The sequence below is a fragment of the Rattus norvegicus genome, chromosome 2, assembly GCF_021556685.1.
Source record: "Rattus norvegicus strain SHRSP/BbbUtx chromosome 2, alternate assembly SHRSP_T2T, whole genome shotgun sequence".
In the NCBI taxonomy this organism is placed as follows: domain Eukaryota; kingdom Metazoa; phylum Chordata; class Mammalia; order Rodentia; family Muridae; genus Rattus; species Rattus norvegicus.
The window spans coordinates 57948813-57976584 of record NC_141535.1 but is presented as its reverse complement, the minus strand read 5'-3'; the positions used below and the strand labels follow the sequence as shown (position 1 = coordinate 57976584).

The window sequence follows — 27772 nt, the reverse complement described above, 5'->3', positions numbered from 1 at the left end:
ACTTGTTCATAAACTGGGACTTGGAAATAAGCCTGCTAAACCTGTGGGGCTTTGCTAAGTAATTCACTGTCCTGCTGGGATTCGGGAAAAGCAAGAGACACTGTGTGGGCCTCCCCTCTAGGAAGCAATGTGTGAAGCCCACCCAAGGTTACCTGAGCTATGAGGTGATGTTGAGAGCCTTCCCCTACTACCCAAGGCCCATTCACCCTCCTTCTTAATAATGTGGACTCAGTGCCTGCTGAACTTTGTCGTCCGCCAAGGAGAAGTCATCTCCAAGCCTCTAGAGGAGCCAGTAGTATCAGCCATCTGACTAGATCTGGCCAGGGTAGGTGTTTTATGAGACTTCTTATGAGCCTTTTAAATACAAAGTCATCCTTCCTTTTCCTTCTTGCTTCTTCAAATGCAGACCTAAGGGCTGTTCCTCATGTAGCATGAGATTCCTAAGCCATTAGACTCCAGACAAGAGATGGCAAAGAAACCTGATGAGAAGGACAGGCTCACTGACAACCGCACCAGCCCGAGACTGCCCATAGCCAGCCCACTTCCCCCTAGAGTCAACGCCGATGTGTGTAGCTGCTGTTTCTGGCGTATTCTATAAGGCACAGACGAACCTGCTACAGGCAGACAATGGCTTGGGGTAGCCCTGTAAACCCCCCTGAGCAGATCAGAACATGGTGGGTGGTACCCCGCCTTCACACTGTACACAGCGAAAGAAAAGCGCTTCTGGCTAGAAGATCGAGTTTCTGTCTGGACTAAAGCAAGACTTGGAATTTTTAAAAGAGGACTGAGTGCAAACGTCCTTTAAAAAGTCCAAGAACAAAACTGTTGCACTAAAAAATAGCTGGGAAAGAAGCTCCCGGTTACAGCTTCAGGGGAACCCCAGGACTTCATACCTGTCTTTAATGCAAATGTCTTTAACAGTTCCAGGGCTGACCCCGAGGGGTGCTGGCCATGAGCAGTCCCACACTCGCATATTGTTGGTTGTGCATTTCAGATCTTGTTGTACCCCTAAAGAAGGAAAAATGACATGTACATGCATGATACAGAGCACACGTGGTGACTCTCCGGCACGCTGAGGGGCAGTGTCTCAGTGGTGAGACAAGTACTGGCCCCCAGAGGGCCACTCTCTAGGAAGAAAGGCCTCAGTCACTAGATATTACTTTATGGGTGCTTTTCTAAACTTTTGTGGGTTTTTAAAAATACTTTTCAAAACTTAAGATTATAATACAACCACATCACTTTCCCTTTCCTCCCTCCAAACCTTCCTGTGTATACCTCCCAACACCTGCTCTCTCTTTCATGGCCTTTCTCTCTTCAATTGTTGTTAATTGTTGTTACATTTACATGTGTGTATGCATCTGAATGTGTGTATGCCTATATGCATATACATATTTTTGAATCCTTAAATACAACCAAACCTGTGTAGTCCACATAATATTACTTTTATGTGGTTTTCAGGGCTCACCATTTGCTCCTGGTTAACCGACTGGTATGCTCTTCCCTGGGCAAAACTATTTCTCCCACTCTCAGCTACCTTGGCAGTAACCAACAGCTCTCTAACTAGTCTTCAGACCCACTCAACCAGAGGGAAGCCATGCCTGCCACTGGGAATCTAACCAACGACCTGGGCTACCAAAGTCAAGGATATTGTAGGAGAACCTACAACTGTCACTAAGCCAGCACAATCCCTAACTGCACTGTAAACATCTGTCCTTATGCCCACGGGTAAATGTAGTCCTCATCCCTCATCAAGAAACCTTCTCTTTGTGACAGTGACCATTGCATCGAATTGCAACAGATCCAAAGGAAGAACTCAGGAGACCAGGGCTAATGGATATGTCTACAACACAACTCTGGCACCTAGGCTCAGGGCCCACTGGAGAAATGAGGGTGGAAAGAGTGTAAGAGATGGGGGAACAGGGAGTTTGCTGTGGGACTGCATCTCCCAGAAATGTCAGAGGCTACAGCCTGGAGGTCTCACCATGGCTGGCTAGGCATGATGGAACAAGGAAGATACGGATAGATATGTTAGCATGGGAGACCGCTCAGGAAGGAGGCCCCACCCCTAGACAAAGAACTGCAGTCAACTAAGAAGTGTGTGTGTGTGTGTGTGTGTGTGTGTGTGTGTGTGTGTGTGAGAGAGAGAGAGAGAGAGAGAGAGAGAGAGAGAGAGAGAGAGAGAGAGAATGTTCTGTTTTTGAAATTAAAAAGCCAACTATAATGGGGTAGTGGAATAGTAGCTCATACTATAAGCAAACACTTCACCTCTAAGGAAAAAAAATATCGCAGAAAACCTCGAGGTCTATCCCACATCTGCAGACCCACCTATCTGGGGCTGCTACACTGCTCGCAGCAGACCGCAGCTCCATGGGAAGCCACGGTCAATCTTTTCGTTATTGCAAAGCCCATTACATCCAAATAGTGAACTCCCACTGACCTACAGAAAGTATTCTTTTATGTGTGGCTTAAACAATGGGGAAGAAACAACTCAGGAGATTACGTCCTGAGAGTCTTTATCCACACTGTGCCATGACGGGCAGTCACGGAATGTGTGCGCATAAGAATGATGCAATGAAAAGTCACCCTGGAATAAGGAGAAAGGAAGAGAACACAGAGAGTGGGAAAGGGGAGGGAAAGGGGAGGGAAAGGGGAGGGGCACAGACTGAAAGAGGAACAAGAGACAGGGAAGAGGAGCAAAAGGAGGAAGGAGAAAACTAGACATTATCTTATACTCTGTAATATCTATGGAAGAGCCAACCCTAACCCTAAATAAGAGAAGCGTGTTATTTGCGCTTCACATGTGAATTACAGGCATGATATTCACTGTTGCCATAAATTACAAATCCAAATAAGGCAAAAAAAAAAAAAAAAAAAAAAAAAGCAGAGATGCCTTAGAAATGCTAGCATTAGGAGCCAGCAGTTAATCACAATCAAGTTATTTACTCAATAACCTTGGGGGAAGCGGTCTGCTTCACTGTGTAAATCCCATGAGGACAAAGTCAGTGGGCAGCCGGATGACACCCCTCACAGAAATAAGCCAGGTGGTATCTGCAGAAACATTCTTAAAGTTTTAAAATAAGACACAAGGGGCACAGGAAGGGATTTTCGATTCCATTTAGAAAACTTTCTTAAAACACATTTGAGACAGACCAGAGCATGGCTGGCTGGGCAGGGCGGGGCAGGGCGGAAAGAGCTGGCGACTGGGACACAGTGGGCATTTTCTGTGTTCTGGAACAGAGCCAGATCTTGATGGTGCCTGTGGTGAGCCGATGTGTATTGTCAAAACTCAGAGAACTGTATCCTAAAGGAATGGCAGCCCTGTACAAGAATTATGCTTTATTATTTGTATAGGGTAAAGGAATATTTTGATTGCCCTTTAATAAAGGGGCTTTTAAAAAGCAACCAGAAACACACGGGAAAAGAAATGCAGAGAAATGGATGGTGAGCAGTACCCAGAAGAGGTCAGCAGAGAAACAGGGCTACTCTCTGGTTTGCTGTGAGGATCACTTACCTCTCTTAAGACCATTCACGTGCATCATCAGATGCAGAAGAGTCAGAGCCGACAGGAGCCATGGCAGGCTTGGAGTCATCCTCCCTCTTTTATTGTCCGCCATCCAAGATGGCTGTCTCCACCATGAGAAAGCTCCCATTGTCCGTGCTATTCAGTCAGTCCTAGGATGAGAGAGAAGGAATACAGAGGCTGTTCAAATGGCCCAGAAGACACACCTCACTCTGGGTGCACAACAGCAGATGGAGTCATGACACGACACACAGCGAAGCATGCCGCACACTCCTGAGTAGAGAAGCCAAACTCTGCTACTCTGGCTGTCGGATATCAAAAGCTGCTTAGAGATGCTGTCGCCACAGTCAACAGTCCAACATCCGGCTTCCCATTTGAGATTATACCTGAACACTCATGCATCCACTCTACCCTAATACTGCTAATAGAGGAAGTTAGCACAGATTGGGAGGGAGGCCTAGCTCTCCACTTACTAGGTAGCCCCAAATATATTGCACAGGACCCCAGCCAATCGATAACTGGGCACTCCTCTGCAAACCTGAGGTGCAACTGTAGTGATTAAACACACGAGAAGCAGTTGAAATGTGCAAAGCCCGTGGTCAGGGCTATATGCTTAGAGTACCGTGTGAGGGAATCAAGAGTGACCAGATTAGTGGCTAACCGATGGTGGATGGATGATGTAAGTCATCCCCGGGCACATGAAGAAGCAGGCAACGAGATAGGAGGTGCAAACTAAAGGGTTCAAAGATCTGTTTCCAGCCAAGTGTTAATGTGCTTCCACGACACGTCCCAAAGAGAGGCCTCCTTCTACAGAACTTAAAACATTGCCCAGGAGAACCAAGGAGCTCACACAGACACAGGTGGTTCTGCTACTGAACCCAGATCCCCTAGAATAACTGCACCCCTCCCACAGCCCAGCCACAGCCACAGCTAACAAAGCCTTCCACTGCACTGACATCCTGTCAGACCTAACAGTGCCTGGCTTCACACTGCACAGAGAACCAAGGGCCACAAAACACACGAATGTCTAAAGTGTGAGGGATACTCGAGATAAACAAGGAAACGGAGTAACAACATGGCTAGAACCTTCCAATGTACTTCCCAGATAAGAGTGATGCTAAGAAACGTCTCCCAGAACACGTCCCAGACCACGACCAACATGGAGAACTGCAAAATTCTGAAGATCACATTTTTCTTTAGAGCTGAATAGTATTCCATTACACACACACGCACCCCAAATTTTCATTATTAATTCATCTGTTGATGTACAACTAAGCTGATTATCATTTTTTGCTATGGTAAATAAAGCAGCAACACAACGTTACAAATATTTCTACAGTAGGGTATGGAGAACTATACAGACATTCGCTGAGACTTAGAGACCTGAGGGCTGCTTTAATCTCAGTATGTGGTAGTTTTTGTTTGCATGGATATTTTTTTTATTAGAAAGTTAATAAAAGAGAAAAGCCAAAAACTACACAGAGTTTCCTATAAGCCCAGGGACAGCCATAAAAGCAAGACGGCCTTGTCATAACTAGAGCAATTGGAAACAGAAATAGCTCTACAAAGGTAAGTGTATTGGCTGATGTCACATTTTAAAAGACGTTACATTTAAAAGTGTGTGTGTGTGTGTGTGTGTGTGTGTGTGCGCGCGCGCGCGCACATGTGCAAGCATGTGTGTGTGCGTGTGTACCTCCACATGTCTCTGCATGCATATGGCTACCTGAGGATGCCAGAAGATGATGTCAGACCTGCAGGAGTTACAGTCACATGCAGTTTTAAGCTGCATCCCATGGGTGCTGGGATGGGAACTCAGATTCTCTACAAGAGTGGCAGACGCTCTTAACCACTGAGTGATTTCTCCACCTCCCTTTGAAAATATAAAATACTGGATAACCATGAAACAAAAATAGGAACTGGATGAGAGATGGAGACTTGATAATAAAAAAAGATCCAACATCTGAGTAACTAAAGTCCAAGAGAGAAGACATGTGTCACTGACAGAACAAGGAACTCTCTTCTTGGCTACTGTCGAGTGAAAAGGCACAGAAGTGAATCTTAGATACCTCATGACATTATAACCCACAAGTACACACTTCTGGAGGGTTTGCTTATTTTCTAGATGAGCGAGCGAGTTCTTGTCAATCCCAATGTCCCTGAGCACACTTATTAGCATGAAAATGTATTCACAGAATGTCCACTGTGCCTGTTGCCGAGGTTACAGAATTACCCGGCTGTGCAGAATGGCTTGAATGACCACAAACTATACCACCAACTGGCGGAACGTATGTTGAAAGAATGCCTCAGTAGCAGCTTACGGTTACTCTAGAAGGAAAACTCAGGTTCCATTGCAATGCCAGGAAGAAGGGATGAGAGGGGCTGGGAGGAGGTGGCCAAGGACGGGCTCAGGACCAGGTGCTGCCAGACAGGGACTCTAATCTTGGCTCCATTACTAATTAGCAGTGTGACTGAGGGCAAATCACTTAATCCTTCTGGCTTCGGCCTCCACCAGTGCAGCCCAGAGGCAAGTTCTGTTTACTGGCCCCAGCAGGCTCGGAATGCAGTGCCCCATTCCTGCCAGCAGGAGCAGGCAGTGCAGAATGCTGGGTTGGGTAGCCAGCTGGCTGCTACAGACCAAGCACAGGTAGAGCACTGTGCGTTAGGATTAGGTGATCCAGCAGAAGGAAACCAATGTGCAGGTAAGGCCTGCTCAACTTAAGATAGGCAGGCAATACAGAAGATGGTGCTTTGTCTTAAGGTTTACTTAGTTAGAACACTGGGACCAAGTCCTTTGGGCGAGCATCACAACATAATAATAACACATTCAACTTCTCTTCCAACCTGGACTTTCAAATGAACTCATTCGAGGATCGGAGTAACAACATGGCTAGAACCTTCCAATGTACCTCCCAGATAAGAGTGGTGCTAGGAAACATCTCTCTCCTCACTTCTGGCAGAACCCAACACATTAAGGATTTATTCTGTGACCGGTGTTCTAACATCCCACCATATCCCCGACCCCACTGCTATTTCTTGAAGCAGCCACAGAGCTACTACAAATATCTGGTGGCCAAAACAAATAGCATACGGCAGGTGGGAACCACAGTCCCCAGCCAGTTAAAGGAGGGAGCCAGCAGGTATGCTTTGCTAAGTTCATTAGATTTTCAAGATGACACAGCAACCTGGGATTTCTTAAGGAACACTCAGATTTTTAAACACGGGCAACCGATCCCTAACTTTTAAGTGTTCTGGACTCCAAGCAAAGGACACCTTCAGACTGAATACCTGGCAAGATTATTTCCTATGTTTGGTTATCTTAAAAGATTTTAAAGTGTGCTCTTAAACCCTTCTGTTGAAGCCAAGTTACTATATAGAACCAACGTATCCAACTGTTACATGGAAAGAAGAAAGTCTGGCTTTGTCCTTAATGTACACTCTGACATCAAGTTCAGGGGTCTTGATGCCCAGGGCGGGGTTGGATGGAGCCTGGCCCCAGGTGGCTCGGCACTTGTCTGTCCATAGTGTGACCGGAAGCCTGGAGTTCCTTCCAGAGAGGCGGTGCATCTGTGCATATACTCTGCCTTGGTTTGTACTCAGCAGCTCAGATTCTGGCTCCAGGACCATGAGGTTTTGGATTCTCTGCCGAGGCTAATCAGAAAAATGAGCCGAGAAAAGTGAAGCTTGAGCCAGAAGCTATGGTCCTAATAGAGTTTGTTTAGTCGGTTTCTGGTTTTCCTATTTTTATTTGGGGGGAGGGGGGAGGGGAGAGAGGAAGCTGGAGGAAGGGAGGACCTAACGGGATCAGAGTGTTCCCGTACCTTTCAGGATGTGAGCCTTGGGCATATAGGCCTTTAACCCTGGTACGGCAGGAAGAGTCTGAGGGAGTCTGCTGCCCAGAGCATCTTCTAGCTCCACCTCGGTGAGACACCCTCTTGTGATTCACAGGAAAAACTACACCTAGTTAGAAACTTGGGAGAGCAGCCCTAACCCACTGGAAAGCAGAGGAGCACGTCACAGAGGTCACAAGGCACCCAAGCAATGGGAGGATACCTTCCCGCTCCACTCCAGGATTCTCCGTCCAGAAGCACAACTCTGGGGAGCTCGCCAAGTGCATCTGTACATACACCCAACCCTGCACCGCAGGGGCCTGACGGTACCATCAGTACCATCACCTCAGCTGGTGACACTGTGCAGGAGACACCCGCACCGGTTCCCACTAGAATTCTTTACTGGGCAATGCACACCAGACTTCTTAACACTGGAAAATTGAAAGGAACATTTTCGAAATATAAATAACTGTTTTCAGACTTGATGAAAACACAGAATGAGCGGCTGATAAGATAAAATGCATTCAATTATCAAGACCCTTAAGACCGCCAGAGGTGTATCCCCCGTTGTTTGTTCTTTGGAGGGTTCTGAAGAACCAGGCTTACAGAAACAAGGCAGGGAGTATGAAAGACAAGAGCTGGGGGAGGAGAAGAAATAGGGGAAAGGAAGGAGGAGGGGGCTGAGGAAAACAGGACTCCAAACTGCACTCCAAGTCCAGCAGGGATCTCCTTCCAGACTGTACCAGAAGGGAAACTGTGCCTCCCCATGCCTTCTGCCTGTTCCTCTTTGGAAAGTTCCCTCTGCATCCATTTCTATAAACTCCTCAGGCTGCTGTACCAAAAATCTAGCAGGAGGAATGATGTGCTCATGGCCGCTGTGGAGGCTCTACAAAAAGGCCAGTGCTGATGTCTGCACAGTCGCATCTCCGCCAGAGCGGCGCAGGGGCTGGCCCACAAGCATAAGACCAGGTCCACACACTGCTCTTCTCGTTCAGCCATATCACATCCCAAGTGTTGCCCGCACTTGGAATGGAAGTTAGAGGTATGGCTTACTGCGCATGCACTGAGGCAAGCCCAGGTACCAAAGCAAACTGACAGGGTTATCACGGGGTTGGCTGACTTTCTGGAAAAGCAGTTATCTACCCAATGCTTCTAAGAGCCTTGGCCCGGTGCTACTGGGCTTCCACATTTGGTCGTGTTAGATGTCCTTCAGTGACAGTATATCTTTGGTGACTGATGGAATAAACCCAAAGGATCATCCCCAAAGATGTACGTGCCAATGGAAAAGAGGGTAGTGTGAAGTCTGTTTCCGAAGTCTGAGAAACTGTGCTGTGCCCAACGGGTTCACATGTCACCTCAGTGAGTGTGGCCCTGGGAGAAGGAAACAGGGACATTATTTTCCCTTTTGAGGTAACACACATGGATTTCTCCAATCAGTGTTGATGGTCTAGGTCATCGATGACCTATTAACATGGTTTGACTTGGCAATTTCAGATTGTTGGGTAACTCTTCTGACTAGGATACTATGAAAACATTAATACAGAACTCTGGGCACGAGAGTGCTGAGGGATTCCACTGCATCAGACTTTAACCAGCATTCTGCAGAAAAGGACAACAGTGAAATTCAACCTTTGCAATATTTTAAAAGCACATATCACTGTGAATGAATATTATAGGATATTCAGTCCCTGAAAGAACGTGTTGGTCTATGATTTAAATAGAATATTTTTGTTTATTTTTTGCTTCAGTTTATCTCAGTTTTCAAGAACTAGCACACACGTCTTTGAGATTTTTTTTGTTGTTGTTGTTTTTTCAAGATCTTTCACGTCAGGTTGGCTAATTTTCATTCTGTTGAGGCTTTTTGGCTCATTCAAAAGCCTGTCTGTTATCCATTCCAGAATATCAAAACAAGAATGAAAATCCTTTAAGGCTTCCCCTGGTCTCTACATACAGCTCGTTACATGTGGTGAACAAGGCCCTTCTGGATGGTTGACTGTGGGCCTCCTCCAGACCAAAACAAGACACACGCCAATTGGTCTCAGCACCTCCCGCACACCCTAGCTCCTATGGGCTGTTCCTTGCGATGTCTCCCAGTCAGTGTTCAGTGCCTGAAATACTTCCCACCCTTCAGGGCTGGAAGCTCCAACACCCCCACCCCCAAGCTTCAGCCAAGCTGTAAGGGTGACTGGCATGCAAGTGCCTCAATGAATATTACTGCATCTCTTATGAAATATAACATGGCGAGGGGGTACCTCTGGTGGGCCCATGCCAGGTGTACCCCCCTGAGAAATTACGCCATGCAGCAGATCTGGTGTAAAGGGGGTTTACTGAGAAAAGGGAGAGAAGTGAGGACAGCAGATAAAAAAGGACCTCCCGACATCCTAGCTCTCTCTCCGTTCTCCACACATGGCCCTCCTCTCTCTCCTTCTCTGCCCCCTCTGTCTGTTCTCATGGCTCTGCTCCCTACCTGTCTCCATTCCTTCCCCTGGTCCTAGGCAGCAGGCCAGTGGAATTGCCTGTACACCAACACTATCACTACCAAACAAATGAACTGCAAGAGCGAAACACTCTATTATTATTATACTACCTAGCTAGGGAGATAGCTCAGCCGGTGAAGTGTGTGCAGTGCAAGTATGAGGCCCTGAGTTCAATCCTTGCCATCCATGTAAATCCATGGTCACGGTGAGGCACTCTTACGCTCTCAATGCTGGACAGGCGGATATACTAGGGCTCTTGGGCATCTGAGAGGATCAGGTCCCACTGAGAGACATTGTTGTCAAAATTCCAGGTAGACAGCTCCCGAGGGACACGCCAGAGGTTGACCTCTGACCTCCACACATGCATATTCATGCATGTGCACTGGTGCTCATTATCACAGATATAAAGTTAAGGAAAATAAGTGAATAAGTAACCCGGAGGACATTCCTGTGTGATTAAGCATGAACAAAGCTTACATCCAAAACAATTGAGGATATTCCCATTCCTCAGAACGGGTCACATCCACGGCATCCAACCGGGTAGAAGCTGAAATGTTTCAGGGTCTGGGCTGGTCTTCTTTCGCAGCTTGGCAGCACTCGTGTATAATGAACTATCTCAGAGAAGGGAGTCCAGATACAGACCTGAGGTTCTTTCACATCTCATACTGAGTATGAAATGGGAATCTTACCCAAGGTTTTTGGTGACTCTGCATTTTGACTGTAGCCTGCCAGGTGCAGCCTTCCCCACTGTGGCGGCGTGCTGGCATTTCAAGTTCCCAAGTTAAAAGGTTGCAGCTTTCTGACTTTTGGATTACAGAGAGCTAACATGGCTGTTTCTGTTCCCCCACCAATACCAAGGATCATGTCTTTCCAAATCTCACCTAACGCTTGGGTTGTGAAGGTAGCAATTCCTTGAGTAAAAATACTTCTTCACCTGTAATTGAAAATGTTCCCTTTTGAATCACTCATTCTGGATGAATTTGTTTTCAGTAGCTGGGTGTTAATCATCTTCCTGGTACATGGCTAGAATCCTTTGCTTCAGCCCCATGGGTTACATACAACACACGTGAAGATTGTGTTAAATAATCTGAAGCACTCCTCAGCGTGGTGATGGCTGGCTCTTCTCACCCTTTTCCCCCCTCCAGGAATATTATCCGCTCTTGTGGCTTCCACCACCACTCAGACACTAATGACTTCCAAATCTGTTTCACGGAATTGGCCCCCGCCCAGTTACGGACTAACCATTTACCAGACTAGTGTGTGCTTATCTACACAAATCCACTCAAGTCGGCTCCCAAACCCATGTGGAAATTCTTGGATGCTGCATGTGTACTTGGATGCCTCGGAGCCCCTAAAAGTCCAAAAGGAAGCAGGAAATTCACTTTCCCCTCTAGGCCCCGGCCAATTCAAGATTACTCAAGACACTCATCATGTCTTCATCCTTCCCACCTGACCGACAATCCTACCACAGACGACCCTTGTTTTTCCTGTCCTCTCTCTCCTTTGCTATGACCCACATCACTTCTGACACAGGTAACTTAAGCCATCACTTAATTCATTTCAGACTGCAGCAAGGACTTCAGCAAGCCACCTTCCCTGTGAGACTCCGGGCTTTACAAAGCAGCCACACCCCATCCTCCCACCCTCTCCTTACTAAAGGCATGGATGCTTCTTGAATCTGACCCTCAATTGGAAGGACATTACCAGTACTTTAATTTGCATTTCCACATTTATCATAAAATAAGGAGATAATAGTCCCTCTTTCCACTTGCTTTTTAAAGTCTTTTAACAGAACATTGCCTTTAAGAGCACGTTATACCCTCGGTATACTCAAGATTTACTTGACAATTGGACCAAACTTATTAAAATGAACATCTTAGGGAGGAGATACAATAGCTTGTCTGCCCCCAACCCCAACCCCCCACAGTTCCTTTATATCCCCAAGAGTAAGGTAAATGCATTCATTTAGAGATGAACCAGCAACTTGGCTCAAGTTGCTGTAAGTTTCTTTTTTAAATATGCAGATCAAACCCTCATCTAAAGGCCCGCTTTAATTGAGGGAGGGAAAATGCTAGGTATGCAATCATTTCTTGGGTTTCAAATGCTGACTCTGGCTAACTCTATCAGACAATAAGCAATTAACATTTTCAGAGAACACGCACTGTATGTGCATTTGGGTCTAATCCTCATGCCAACTCTACGAAGCCAGAGTCTATGAAGCCTTTACAGTAAGGTGCTGAGGCACAGAGAGCTCATCTGAGGCAGAGCTGGGGACCTGAACTCAGCACCACCTACCAATCTCAGCTCCGGAATAATGCATTTAACTGAATTCACAACAGAAGACCCCCGAGACCTGAGGAGTCCAGGGCTCCAGCACCCCTTCCGGTGCTAACATGATGACAGCAGAACAGCATCAGTGACAAACAGCCGCGGTGTTAGGCTTAGCTCTCAACTGACCCGACTCTGACTCAGAGTAGTCCTTCCTTACATGGCATCAAACTAAAAAAGACAAACACAATCATACAGCCATTGTACTTTCAGGATACCTCAAGCAACCAGCAGCAGTGGAACGTTCTCTCCTTCCACCCTGTCAGGTGAATGCTGTCCTAGGAAACATCACTTGCTACTGTGGGCACGAGATAATCATATCCTGATCTGACGGTCTGCGCCAAGGGGACAGCATGGAAAATAACTGCCATCTTCCAGTCCTCCTTCCAACGCTAAGTATACTTTTGATTAGCTGAGCTCTTAACTGAGCAGGTGCAAACTCAAACGCAGTCCAAATGCCAGACAGAAAGTGGCTGAGACTTGCCAAGGATAGTGGGGCGCTAGGTGGCCAGCAGCTAACAAGCCAGAGCCTCTGTCTGTTTTATACAGGAGATAGACAGGGCATCCCACAGCCACTGGGCTTCTGACTGAACTGCTGTTTTGTGTTACACAGACCCAGAAAGAAGAGGGAGGAAGAGCTGCCTCCCACAGGGCAGGCACCTTCACCTGCATGCACTGCAGATCTATCCAGGCCTTTCTTCTCACTCTCAGAAGAAGGCCTTGCTATCTTTTAAAAACAAAAAAAGCCCGGAAAAACATGTGAAATCTCAATTTAAAATGCTAGCAGCTAATTTAGAGGGGGTGGAAATACCACAACAGCGTACAAGCCAAACAAAACACATTTCTACGCCAAAACACTTCTTAGGGAGCCAACTAAGAAGTCTGCTTTAAAAATGAAAAAACAAAACAAAAAAAACAGACAAACAAAAAACCCCACAAAACAAACCAAAACTGTCTTAAAATACAAATGGTTCTAACATTTGCATTTCAATGCATGCATAATAACTTAAATGTGCCCTAATGGTACATTTTAGAGTTATAATCTGAAGCTATTATGTCAACCCCCCCCCCCCAATCTCAGAAATCAAAGTCCTAGGTATCAGTTTAGACGACTACAGCTGCTTTTCAAAAGAAAAGGAGGTAGACAGAGGAAGAGGACTCTCCCCACTGTCAACCAAAGAATGGAACAGAAAAAAAGAAATGTTTGGAAATAATTGGCATTTGGCAGAAATAGTTCAGTCTTCTTTGTCGAGAAGTGAGAAGTAGACTGTATTCGATGTTTGTGACAGGCAGCTGACAAGAAGCCATTTAAGGAAGGGAGGGTTTATTCTGCCCATTTCAGGGATCAGGCCAGCAAGGGGGGGGAAAGGCAAGAGTCACTGGTGGCAGTGACTCTTCCGGTCGCTCATTAGCATAAAGGCTCATTAGCATAAAGCTGAAGGTCGCTCATTAGCATGAAGCTGAAGCTCCAGTTCTGCCCCCTTTCTCCTTCAGACCAGCCTGACTGGACCCCAAGGCATGGTTGTACCCTGCAGGGTGGGTCTCCCCCCATCACTAGCACTTCTCTGGAAAAGCCCTCATGCACACACCCAGAGATTTGCTTCCTCCTCGAGGATCCAGAAGAAGCATCAGCATGGGCACAGCTGTGATCTACATTCCCAGAGATCGATGGGCCTGGCACTGCTCCCGGATCCGAAAAGTATTGAGAAAGGGATCTGGAAGGGAGGTCAGGTCAGTGCGGCCAGCTGCACCCCTGACCTGATCAACTGTTGGACTGGGAGAGGATGAACCTTCTATCAGCTGACTGGTTCGCACAAGATGCTACTCAATGGTGACAACAGGGACAAAAGTGACAGAGGACAACTGTGCCAGTTGTCTGTGAGTCACTTTTCACGAATGTGCCAGATAGAGGAATGCCAGGCATTAAATGTGTGGAAGGAAAAAACAAAAAAGGGACCTGGCAGCAAATCCACTGAGTGTGGCGATGGAGATGCTAACAGACCAGTGCAACCGATCTGCAAACTCACAAAAACAGATGTACCACTGGTCATTTCACGGTCCTGATGAAAATAGTGGAAACGAACAGGTACAGGCTGGGGAGAAAAATATAACTTAGCAACACTATGTGGGAAAACGCTGTGAAGAAAAAAAGTTGACCCATGTTGTAATATGGCGGCCGAAGTAACGATGTAAGTAGCATTTGTGAACCCTGTCCTCAAGGGGTATTGAAATCGGAAGGTTTATTTTTAGTCTTAAAAAAAAAAACCACACAGCAACAGATAAAATACACAAAATGATTCCTCGAATTATTAGCAATTCTTAGCAACCTTACCCTTACCCTTACATACTCTCATCCCATCTCTGCCCAGGGACGAGCTCCTCCCTCCCTACAGGACTCCTCTATCCTAGGGACTGAGGGTGAGCAAGCTCCAAAAATCTCCAGTCACACGCCAAATGCTTCTCGATGCTCCAGCCCCGAGAGGCTTTATATAAAGGACATGGTAAAGTGAGCACACAGGGACATCATAGTCCCTCTCTCCTTTGAGGCCGCAGTGGTACAGGGGAGATAAAGTCAGGATGGCTGAGTCCTTCTCAGTCCTCACTTACCACAATGATCCCAGCCAATTCCCCAGGGCTGGAGGTCAGCCATACTATGCTGAAATCGTTCATGGCTCTCCCTGGCCTGCGGGAGTCCCAATCTGAACAAGGCACAAGTTCTTTGCCATTTCCTGCCAGCTGCACCCCTGAACCCCATGTTTGTTCTACCCCTTCCTCCACGGCCTGTGGCTCAAGTCCAGTAAATGTGCAGGGCTCTGCCATTGCTCCACCCACGATATCCTTTTCTTATTCTCCCAAATCTTCTCCTTTTTTCCTGTCTCTAACAAATGTCAACTTGTGCAACAGATCCCAGCTCATACCCTCCAAATCTGACTCCCGTGTGCCCATCCCTTTAAGGCATACTATTGGAAGGCAGAAATAGCTCACGGAACTATCTTGCTCAGCAAGGTGGATACAATCATTTTCCCCTTAAGGAAAAGGCCATGCAACAAATATGACAGCTTTAATAGGCAAAAACACGGAGGGGGACAAACAAAAATTAAAAAGCTACCAAAGCAAGATGGCTGCCTTCAACAGCGGTAAAGACACACAGTTCAAACGCGAAAACATCGATGGACAGGGAGTTGTGAGCGTGGTGTGAGATACAGTTCCATGATGGTTTAGCTAGGGTTAGAAAGAATGAGGCCAACAGTCACTGGGTGACTGTATGACCATCTCTGGTGCCATCGCAGTGCTTGGGGGCAATGAGGGGCTGGGTGCCCTTCATATGACACCAATGAGGAAACAAAGGAGCTGAGTGACTTGCCCAGAGTCTCGTGACCTGTAAAGGACAAAGCCAGAACAAAGCTTCTGAGCATGACTCCAAGGTCTGAGTCATGTTATGATGTAATTTTATTTGATGTTGATGGTGGTGATGATGATGGTGGTGGTGTTGATGGTGATGATGGTGGTGGTGGTGACAATGACAGACCAACCTCAAAAATCTGATAAGCATTTATTGAGCATTCGCCATCTGCTCAGTCAGCACCAGATGTGCTTTAGTCAGAGCAGTAAAGAGGCAAAGAGGCAAGAGAATATTTGTGAGTTTGAGGAGGCCAATATCCTAGTTCTCGGATATCCAGGACTGTGTAAACAGACCTTGTCTCAAAACAAAACAGAACAAAACACAACCACAACAAGCCCCACATACTTCTAGAAACTGTTCTGCAAGAGATACTAGACAAGACTGCACGTCCCAAAAATGGCTCCCAGAAACCGTAAGCCAGGTATGGTGCTTCATGCCTCTACCCTCGGTATCCGGGAGGGCAGAACAGGAGGATCACCTTAGTGAGCACAGTTCAACCAACGAGGATCCCGTCTCAGCCTCCCCCCAAAGCAGAGGCAGCAAATCTCCGAGGGCAGACCTTGATTCAGCCCTTCCTGCACGGCAGCCTTCGCCTCCTCTGCATGTCTGGCGGCTACAGCTTCCTCAGCTCTCAAAGGAGACACTGCCCACTATCCCTGCTGCTAGCCCCAGTTGGCCACCTCTCGCCTGCACAGCTATTAGTCAGCGAAGCATCCTCTTGCCTCCATCCTTGCTCCCCACACACTTTCCACAGGGCAGACACAGTCACCATCCAAAAATATCCGTCAGACCCTGTCACTGTGCACGTAAAAGTGGGGTCAATTCTTATAAACACCCTCTACTTTCTCTCCCATGTTCCTGAGCAATCCCATTCCCCTTCCAACATCTCACTCTCCTTTCAGCCACCATGGGGTCCTTCTGTTCCTCCTATTCACCAGGTCTGGACCCCCTCAGGAGCATCCTTCCCTGACCTCTCCTCCAGTCCTATGTGCCATTTGGGTTTTGGGTTAGAACTTACTTGCTCAGGGAGTCCTCTCCCATCACCCAGGGAAAGAAGGAGTGTCCCCTACTGACCTCCCAGAAGCCCTGGCACCTCCCCTCCTCGCTCTACACTACCGCACCCAGCTTCCTATCCTTAGAGCACTCACTGAGATCTGGACATGCAATTCTTGTTTACTGCCTGCTGCTCCCTAAGAGGCAGGAAAGCTTCCGGGGTAAGACCCACCCCTCCTCCTCAGTGCCATAGCCCCCAGCAGGTATGGAGGAGGTACGCCCAACACAATGACTTTATAAAAGAAACGTTATGCATAACTGTGAATCATGGAGGATGATTAACTCAAGTTACATTTTTAAGTCATATTACAAGAGCCATGTAACTGTGTATGTTCCAACCACAGCTTAAAATACCCAGAGGCATGGTATACTAAATATATACGTACCATAGTGAAGGTCACTATTGCTGTGATGAAATGCCATGACCAAAAGCAACCTGGGAAGAAGGAGTTAATTTCACTCACTGTTCCATACAACAGATCATCATCAAAACTCACCCAGGGAACGATCCTGGAAGCAGGAGCTGATGCAGAGGCCATGGAGGAGTGCTGCTTGCTGGCTTGCTACTGGAGGCTGACTTGCTCAGCTTGCTCTCTTATAGAACCCAGAACCACACGGTCCAGGTGGCACCGCCCACAAATGGGCTGGGCCGTCCCCCATTGGTTACTGATTAAGTTGCCTTACAGCTGGATCTTACAGAGGTGTTTTCTCAACTGAGGCACCTGCCTCTCTGATAACCCTAGCTTGTGTCAAGTTGACATAAAACTGGCCAGTACAAAGGTCTGATTATGCCCAGAAATTAATCTATCATATATAATATCATACCATATGCAGTTACCTCTAAAGGTTGAGACTAAAACTTTAAAAGGATTAGTCTCCAAGCTTTCTCAAATTGTATAAAGTATTTTACCCATGTAATTTTAAAAGATAGTTCCCTTATTTATTTATTTATTTATTTATCTATATCGAGACAGAGTCTCACTATACAGCCGTGACTACCCTAGAACTCACTATGCAAACCAAACTCAGAGCCGCACTAATCTACCTTCCTGATACCCAAGCACTGGAATTAATACTGTATCTATTGTATCTAAAGATAGTTCAAATTCTAAAAATGTACAGATGTAGATGCAGAATTTAAAAAAAAATCCCAGTAAAGAAATGGCATCTAATAAAACGAACAAGTATTTTTCTGACTACTTGGTTGGAACAAAATGATAAAAACTATACCAACGTCTTTAATTTCTGGCTTAGGAAAGTCACCAGAAGCTGTGGTTTGAGGGCTAACATCCCCCAGGGGTCGGCCGTGACTGGCTGCCAAGGTCTTGGGGCTGGTAGTATTAGAAAATGGAACTTTTGAGAGGTGAGATTCGCGAGTCTGCCAGTCATTTTAGGTGTGTGCTCAGAAGGGATCATGATATCCCAATCTTTCTGATTTCCAGTTGGAGGATGGGAGCTTCCCCATCCATCAACACCTCAGTGATGATTAGAGCAGAGGGTCCTCACCTGAACTCTGTCAATGCCAGCACCACACCCTTCCCTGGCAAAACCAGGAGCTAACTACAGGGAACGTTACTGGAGGCCGTGTTACTAAATGGGGGGGAGGAAACTGAATGTCCAACATGACCCACATTATGGGATGTGGGAAAATATAGATGAGGAAATCCTATAGTTTAATGCTAGTCCTTCATGACCTTGCCTCTTGATATTTAAAAACGAACCCTGCATCCAGACACCCTGTAAATATTGGCCCCAAATCCTCGGGCCGACAATCAGCTGTGCTGCTCTGGAGTTTTCCAGAGTCCATCTTTCCTTACAGGTTCCTGTGTTAACTTTCTGTCAGTCACAAAACATCAAAGGAAACCAACGCATGACGTTGGTTTACTGCCACCGTTTTAAAGGTCTGTGTCCATAGGACCCTTTGCTATATGTGTACAATGAGGCAAAACACTATGGTGGGGGGCATGTGGAGGGGCAAACCAACTCACATCACATCGGGAAGCAGAAGAGTAAAGGGGAACCACTGCCCCACAAGACAGTGACCTAAGGACCTCTCACAAGTATCGACCCCAACAATACAGCCTTTGCCACACGCTGACAGCATGCGTGGCTTTGCCCGCTCTGAGCTGGAAAGTTCCAGAACAGAGCCCTCTGTGATTTCATTGATCCTGGCCTTGAGGACAGCGTTGCTCCATCCTATACTTGGCCAACAGTCTGCGTCTTCGTGCCAGCACAGTGCAGCTGCCGTCTATGCACCATCGCACACGCCTCGCCTCTCACCAGGAGAAATTCTGGAAAGTAGCCCGCACCCCAGGAGAAAGAAGCATGCTAGGTCCACCATAGGAGCAGGGACTGCGGTGGGCTGTGGGAAGCAATGCCATAGATGGGAGCATGACGTACGATAAAACGTGGACCTTGCTGCTGTCCCCTACCTATGTCTATGACCTCCCATGGGGGGACACAACGTCCACGATTCATGACATTGTCTTCTTTTACTTAGCCTTAGGAGGGAATGAAATGTAAGGTCAGCATTTGTCACGCAGGTACCTTTTGTGAGGACTGACTCTCCACTTTTATCATAGAGCCTGACATGTATACTGCAGATCCACAGATCGTGTGCGGTCCACAACTGTTACCGACGTTGAAGTCTCTTGTCCCTCCACAGTTCATTAAAGCTAGGCAGCTGCACATACTCTCAGGTGCAGGCACCATTGCCCTTGTCCCCTGGGAAGATACATGCTGGAATTTCTCACTCAAAAGATGCATAAATGCCACACATCCTGGATTTATTAGGAAGGGCTCGGAGACTTTACAAAAGATAAATTTCAAAACAGCACGAGCCCTCCCTCCCCGTTGCAGAAGCGTGCCCTTCGCAGAAGATGCAATAGCAGTTTTCAGCCTAGAAGCCTGAGAGAGTGTCCCCGAAGTTTCAATAGATGTCATCTGTCAGTGTCAACAAGGTGAAGTAACGGAGCTGAGGCTCATCCAGCAGGTTGAACAGGCAGATGGCAGTGTTTGTGTTCACTGGAAAGTAACATCGCATGCTTTCTTTTGAAAGTACAGGACAGGAGGCCAGGATCGGCTGCTTGCTACCTTACCTTAGTGACCTCCTGGCTCTGCAGTGCCCGTGGTTGCTCCTGGGGTCATTCAAGGGGCAAGGGCACCTGTACCTGGGGCACTGTGGCCTGTCCAGTGCTTGGCAAAACAGACACACCCACCACTGAATGAGTCACACAGACCTAACCTTGAAAAATGTATTGCTGGACTACTCAAGACAACAACAGAAGGGGAAAAAAGACTTCCAAAGAGGAAAAAAAAAAAAAAAAAACACACAATGAGCATTTGCATCTAAGCAGGCAAAGGCAGGTGCCACCAAGCCTGAGCATCTGAGTTCAATCCCTGGAACCGCAATGATGGAAGGAGAAGACTCTCCTGAGAGTCGGCCTCTGACCTCCGCGCATGCGCTGTGGCATGCACCCAACATGTGCATGCTCACGCACAAATAAATGGATGATTTTTCTTTTAAAACCTCAAATTATTTCCCAAGGACAAGAAACAATGCTCTGTCAGGGTACCCTGGAATTTTTTCCCCCGACCCATATAATTTATAAAACAAAACTCTTAAGGACGTTTAGTCTCCGTCATTCTACGATCTCCGGGTATGTCTAGCAAGCCACCTCTGCCGGTAAGCAGCAGGCAGGCATCGTCCCCCACTCAACGGGACCGAAACAGACACGGAACTTACTCAAGTTCACACAACCGCTGGGAACGGAACTGGAACTTCCTCCCAGCCCCTGCCCTGCACCACATGCTTTTTAGATATTGGGAATTGGGGGAGGGGCGGGGGTTGAAAGAGCAGTAGAGCTATTGTTACTCCACACAGAAATAATCTCACCTAGTGTCTAGAGAGTGTAATCTTGGCAGCGCCCTACGCAGTGTTCTGAACACATGTGTCCACGCACATGCACACTCCAGAAACAAAGCTTAGATCAGCCTACACACGCCGCCTGGCCCTCCCGCTTGTCAAATGCTAAGTTTTGTGTACCTCCTCTACCAGCGGGCATCCCCCTGCAGTACTTTGCCTTCCTTACTCATGAATACCATGATCCATTCCTATTACTGCGCACCGAAGCGGTTTCCACTGTGTAACTGGTGCTTTAGAAAGTTACGAGAATGGCTTTGTCAAGTTGCAGGGGTGGTTTTAATATGTGCATTGTAGGGGGGCAGCCCTCAGCATCTGCAGACAACTTTTTCCCCTGATCTCCCTTCCTGATTCTCATATATGCCACTAAGTAGAATTCCCACCAAGTTGGTCATCCCTGTGGGAAGGACCCGTCTCACGTCAGGAGACCCACACACTGGTGCTGTGGGGCCAGTCCACAGCTGTACGCTGGTTTCTACACACACGTCCCCCACCCCCTAGTTTAAATTCCTAGGGGTAGAAATGCCTGACTAAGGGACAGGGCACATTTTTGAGGCTTCTGATGAGTAATATACAAAATTGCTCTCCTGGAAAGTTACCACAATTCAAACATCCGCCGGGCATCTCGAAGGGACAATTTCCAGAGCTTGTGGGGCTTGCTAGATTTGATTTCAAGCACCCAAATTCCAACGAGGCCGTAAGGTTTCGAAATTTCGAAATCCCTGACTGATAAAGACACATGTAGAAGAAAGGCAAACAATTCAAGGCACCGTTCAATCTTGAAAGTAAATACATTTTCAAACAGCAAAGATAAAACGTTAAGGATACCAGGTATTAGTGGGTTCACAGGGTGACTCCTGGAAAAGTCACTGCACGGTCAGTAAGGGACACGAGGCAGCCACACCTGCCCAGTTGGCTAGTGCTAGAGTTAGGAATTTGGGTTTCAAAAGTAGCATACTGGTTTGGTTTTTTTTGTAAATGAGAAATTATATATAAATTATATATTATATATATATATATCATATTATATAAACACCCTCTCACAGATAATGTGCCAATAGGACAGTCTCAAAACTTTTATAACTTTTATTTATTAACAACTAGGGGGTGCCTGCTGTGGGCTGAACACTGGCCAGTGCTGAGGACACATGGAAGGCCACAGTGGTGAACCCCTCAGGGAGACGCTACTCTAGACTCCTATAGGTAGCCGTCAGTACAAGAGCGTCAGGATGCCAGTCAGTCATCACCAGCAAATGGTGACCTCCTCAGATCTCAGTTTCTTTACACATTAAACCCTAGAAGCTGAGCTGGTGAACCGAACTGGTCCTCTGCCTCTCGAGCTCCACGGTGTGGCTACGTTGTTTGAATTTTCCTAAGAGCTTCCATGTTCATCTCTGTCTAGACCTTGCATATGTCCTCCCCTAAAACTCCTTAAAACAAACAAACAAACAAACAAACAAAAAACTACAGTAAAACTGCTGATCATGGCACCTTTAGGAGTAAAGACCGGGTAAAGTTCCAGTCAGATGACTTACGCTCCCAACTTTAACTGTTTCTTTGGAGAAGTTTCTCGAATGTTCTCACCTTATTCACTTTTATGCTCTAAAGAAGGGCATAGAGGTGGATCTCAGGCCGGCTGTGTGGAAACAGCAGGCATTTTATCATCGTGCCCTAATGTTCACAGTGGCACTTGACTAGCTAGCCCCGGGGTCACAGCATGTCACTCTGGGCCACAGTCTCACCTTCACCACCACCTACCATCACCACCAACGGGCTCAACCAACTCATCACACGTTTCTGTCCACAGGACAATTACAACCCATCTGCCCCGTTAGCATTTTCTAATATTAGAAGCGGGAAGCTCTCCTCTGTCAGCACTTGTTATTTTCCACCAGATGTTCCTGCTACCACCATGTCGACTGTCCTTGGATCTAGGGACTTCTTACAGAAGTGTGCTTTGGGAATGAAGGCATAACCCAAGCACACACGGACCTTCAGAAAGAAATATCGCCTCCTAGTGGCCCTTCAAGATACCACCACCTAGCAAGATTATGCTTGATTCTAGACATGCTAATTCCAATTTGTTCGGCCTTATAAGCCAAAAGAATGAAAAATAGAGAAAAACCTCCCACCATGCAAAAGTACACTAGAAAACAAAAACATACGCCAGAAATTTCTCCTTGCCTCCCAACACTGAGTGGCAAGGCTGCTACTTCAGCCTCCTTCAGCAGCAGCAGCAGGGGCAGCGGCAGCACCACATGTGTCTAAAAGGAACCCATGCGGTATCACTCAAGACAATGTAAGACAACTGGAATTCCTGTCTTTCGGCAATCTGTACAAGGACTGCAAAACAACTGCTTGGAAGTGCTTGCATTTCTAAGCTTCGAAACTCCCTACAACTGCTCCCTGGCTTCAGCTACTTGCCGGAAGTAAGACCGACCAGTAAGACCGACCGTGAAAAGGAAAAAGGCAACTCACTCAGGGAGCGGTGGAAGAATCCACTCTTTTCTTAGTGTCTGCACAGGCTGTTTCATGCCCAGTTGGGAGATACAATTATTTTACATGGAAGCAAGTCACTACCATCAGGTATCAACCAGTCAGAATAGGAAATTAAAAAGAAAGGGGTGGTGGGGGTGGGGGGTGGAGGGATCAAGCTCTCATTCTGCAAGATTACAGAACTCCTAGTACAGGAGCTCCTAATAGGAGCCCAACAGTCGATCAGCAAAGAGACTCTTATTACACAGCTGTAACACTTGCTTGGCATGAGACCCATTTCCCAAGCTTTCAATTAATATAAAGGAGCATATATTTAGAATAACAAACAGATTAGGAGTTGGGAAAAGGAAATACCACAGTTCCTGCTATTTCCTAAAATAGAGCAGGCACACACACACTTCTCCTGGGAGAATAACATACCTGAGTTTGGCACAACTCATTGGTCAGCCACACGCCCAAAGACCCAAACCATCACATACAAAAAAAGCATCTGAATTATTCACTCCCATGTAAACGACTGCTCCACTGGAACCAGAAGTGAAAATTGGGACTAAATATCTCTCGGAAATCACTATGATTTACTAAAAAGGGGCTGTGTTAATGTTTTGTTTGTTTTTAGCACTTCCGACTTGAATCTCATGGCAGAAGAATGAGACCTAAGGCAACAATCTGAGAGTGTGTTAACTCTAACACACATGGTAAGGCCATGCAAGCGCCAGAGGCAAGGTGGAGGATTCAGATAAAAAGACTCCGAAGAATTCTGACCAGAAATCAGGCAAGATTATTTCTTAAGGTTTTTATTTATTTGTTCATCTATTCAACAAATAAGGCAGGGCAGAGGTGGAGCCTCTCCTGTGCTTGCAACAGGAAACAGCAAGATCTGTCCCTGAGCTCCTGGAGCCAGCACAGAGGCCTCTCTCTGTTCTTCTCCACAGTAGCACCCAAATCCAAGCACATGCCCGCAGCCTCCCCCTTTCCTCAGCATCGGCATAGCACAGTGGTGGCCCTGCCTGGGTGTTGACGCCTGAAGTGCCTTCTACCTGAGCTACACTTTCTGGTTCTCTAGAATCACAGGCTGTTTCTTCCCAAAGTCAGTGCTCCGCAGTCTACCCTAGAGAAGCTTCTCTGAGGTGGCGCTCTACCTTAGTTAGCTACAGCCACGCCCCCACCCCAGCCACGCCCCTCTTCCTTAGCCGCGCCCCTCTCTAGCTCGGCCACGCCCTTCTCTGACTAAAACACGCCTGCCTCTCTACCTGAGCCACACAGGTTAGTTGTTTCCTGGTCCTTAACCCGATACCATCTTTCTTCACCTCTTCCTCACTTTTTTTATCCATCTCCACAATTCAGATGGGAACTCATGACAGCCTGTCTGTGTCCTGTATCAGCTGGATCTCAGGTTCCCGAAAATTGACCGGAATAAAAAGACTGATAAACACCTCTTTCTGAAGAACAAATATGGACAGTGTTAACACTTTTGTACGGACACCACAATGTTAGGTCCCATGTAACAAAGGGAAAAAAAATACAATACTCTAAATGCTAAGCATGGATTGGGTTTTAATTAGATGTTTAAAAGGTTCCTTACAGCTTATAGAAGGAGGAAAAAGAGGAAGAGGAGGATGAGGAGAAGAGGAGCCTCCACATAGACCACATCAGGCTACATAATGCAGCATGCTCAAATGCTCGCATCTGCACCACCTAACCTCTACGATTTATTCTGCTTCCAAAATCACTGTAAGAGATGCCAAGGACAAATATTTTTAAAAGCATCTTTCCCCTAAGAGTTGGCAGCAATCCTTTCCCTAACTATAAAGGTGTGAAAGCAATTTATTCGCATTGAAGTACAAGCCAGTGGTGACCAACCACAGAAAGCAGACTTTATCCTAATGACAAGCAAATCTTCTGAAACACAAAATACCTATCCTGTCTATATTCAAAAACATTTAAACGATTAAGATTTTTTTTTTAAAGACAGGGTCCCATAATATAGCCTTGGCTTGGAACTCAGGGCGTAGCCTAGGCTAGCGTAGAACTCACAGAGACGCACCTGCCCCTGCCTCGCACCTGCCCCTGCCTCGGGAGTGATGGGATTAAAGGCTCCACAGGGGGCCTGGTAGATTATTCTTATAACTGCACAATTGTTATTTTCTGTTGTCATTAGGAGGGTCACTTTAGGCCTCATTTCACAGCAGAGATGCCACAAATCCCCACGGGTCACTTTGGAGTCCTGGGAGGGAAGAATGTGCACTGGGCAGGGCAGTCTCCACTTCCCTGAGATGTGAAGACCCAAGTTACTGCTGTCTGTGGGCCCTGGGAACGACTGAAATCCACCTAAAAGCCTCAAAAAAAGTGCTTTACGATAACCTCACAGCAAGAATATATATATATGTATATATATATATATATATATATATATATATATATATATATATAGAGAGAGAGAGAGAGAGAGAGAGAAGCTTAAGTAAAGTATGGTTCATCCTTAATGGAGTTCTCGGAGGGTGGGTCGGAGAGAGAGGGAAGCAGCTCCCTTGGGGGACGAGAGACTTAGGACTTTGTGGAGAGGAGAAGCTGGTACAGAACAGGGCACAAAAGTATCCCAGTCAGTAGGAAGACAAAAAAGAGCAAGGCGTTTACCAAGCATCAGGCTACATTCGAGAGAGACAGGAGCCAGTAAGCTGGATGCCTTAGGGCTGTGGTGGGAGATGTGCCCTTTACTCTGAACTCTAGCTACTGAATTGTCTCTAACGTGAAGAGGCGTCCCACAAATTAACATGGTGACATCCTCACCCGATCGGTTACCCTGTTCCTAGCACTGTCCTCCAAAGTGAGTCTTCAGTAGCAGACGTTTTTAAATCTCGGGAAATTTTCATTTGGTTTTCACAGCACAGTCCCTGATTCTCATCTCCCGGAGGGAGACGCCAAGTCTCCTCTAATTGGAGCAGAGCCGCTCGTGATCTCACCTATTACAAAGCAAATACACCTCGGTTCAACTCTGGCAGAGCAAACAGCTGCTCTGGCCTCCTTGATAGATACAGTGTTCGTATTGAAACCGAGCTTAAGGTTGGTTCTTCAAGGATGCCTTCCCATGGGAACAGTCTCCACCTGGCTGTAAGACAGAAAAGTCAGGGAAAGAAACAAAGAATACAGCCCAGTGTTTTTAAAAGTACAGGCTATCCTGAGATTTGCTTCCCTATACCAGGCTTACCCTAGGAGCCTCTGCTCCTAGTGGAGGATGACTTCAGATCTGTGTCAAGATAATCCTGTGAGGGGAGGGGACAGCATCAATTGCAGTAAACAAATGCTTTAGTTTTTCATTGGGAGGGTGCTTTAAATAATATAATTTAGGCACCACTTTTGAACTCCTGATTCTAAGCAAATATTATTTGCTGAATTAAATATGCAAGCGAGGACATTGGATGGCAAAGTTTAAACTGGAAAGCTCTGCTGAAAAAAAGTTCTTTAAAGAAACACAAAGTAAATGTAAAGAATGTCTTCCCATAAAACTGTCAGTCAATTAACAGCGCACGCACGTGTCCTATTAGTATCTGACTGCATTAAACACACATACAAAGAGGGTCGCAAAGATAACCCTAGCGTAAATGAAAGACTCCTCGTGTGTTTTGGCAGCTGAAGGTGGGGGCCAGAATCACATTACTCGAGCTCCCGTGTTAAGTTCACAACACTTGCTGTGCAGTTTTCTGTGCGTCTGGATTCACGATCCCAGCTTTGTGCTTTAGACAACACATCAGGAAAGCCATCCATCACGAAGCCTAACTTGCTCGCCTTACACTTTAACTTGGAGTTTAGTAAGTTTAGCGCCTTTGGACATAAGCACTTAGAAATGCAGACAGGTCAGTCAAATGCACCATCAAAACAGAAAGGACGAGGAACTACTTTTCTGAAGCTCTGAGGTTTAGGGACAAGAAACCATCTGGCAGGTCGCAGCTCCGAAAGGGAAATTAAAGGTCCTGCCCATCCCCCTGGTAACCTCTGGCCTTGGAACTCACTGCCTCCGCGCCGCACAAGTTTCGCGCGGTGCAGCCCGCGTGGGCGCGGACTGTAGGGTTGACCCTCGGCTGGCGCGGACCGCGCGAGCCCGAGCGGCGCTGCCCCAGAGCCGGGGACGCGCCCCCCCGCACGCGCTCCGGGCTGCCGCGCCGCGCCCCCGCACTCACCGGCCGCTCCCGCGCCGCTATCTTGCCATCCCAGTCGGCCGCCGCCCGGGGCAGCCGGGACCCTGCAGCACCGGACTGCAGTCGGGAAGAAGCAGTCCAGCAGCAGCCGCCGTCCTGGCGCCGCTGTCCCCTTGCAGGCCGGCTCTAGCGGCCACCGACGACGGGCCACCGCTGCCTTCTCACAACCCCGAGAGCCACCGCAGCGCCAGGCGACGATAACGGCCCCGGCCACAGCCGAGACGCTCAGGCGCGGACTGCGCGCCCGGAGGCGGCGCCTGCAAGAAGCTTGGCGGGGGGCGCAGCACCCAGGCCCCGCCCAGGCCCCGCCCCGCGCGCCCCCGTAGCCCTCCCCGCGGCCCTGCCGCGCGCACGGGGCGGCGCGCCCGCGAGGCCGCGCGTGAGTCCGAGGCGCTCGGTCGCGCGCGGGCTCGGCGCCCAGGGAGGTGCCTCTGCTGAGACTCGGGTCGCGCGGCCAGCCTTGCAAGGTCACGGAGCGGCGGGCTAGAGCGCGGCGGCCCTGCCGGTGTAAAGCTTCTGGAAAGGCCAGCGGAACCCAGGCGGCCCTGCG

At 47.4% G+C, this 27772-nt stretch overlaps 1 protein-coding gene across 2 annotated transcripts in view; it reads right to left on the bottom strand.

Moving 5' to 3' along the window:
* Nucleotides 1-27460, bottom strand: part of Lifr (LIF receptor subunit alpha) — a 66981-nt gene extending 39521 nt beyond the window's left edge. Inside the window, 3 exon segments of one of the 2 annotated variants that reach the window (NM_001439418.1) lie at nt 894-1008; nt 3512-3672; nt 27205-27460. In NM_001439418.1, the coding sequence (NP_001426347.1) occupies nt 894-1008; nt 3512-3650 (254 nt within the window). In that variant the 5' untranslated portion in view covers nt 3651-3672; nt 27205-27460. 2 annotated transcript variants of the gene reach the window in all.
* Between the last annotated feature and the right edge of the window lie 312 nt (nt 27461-27772).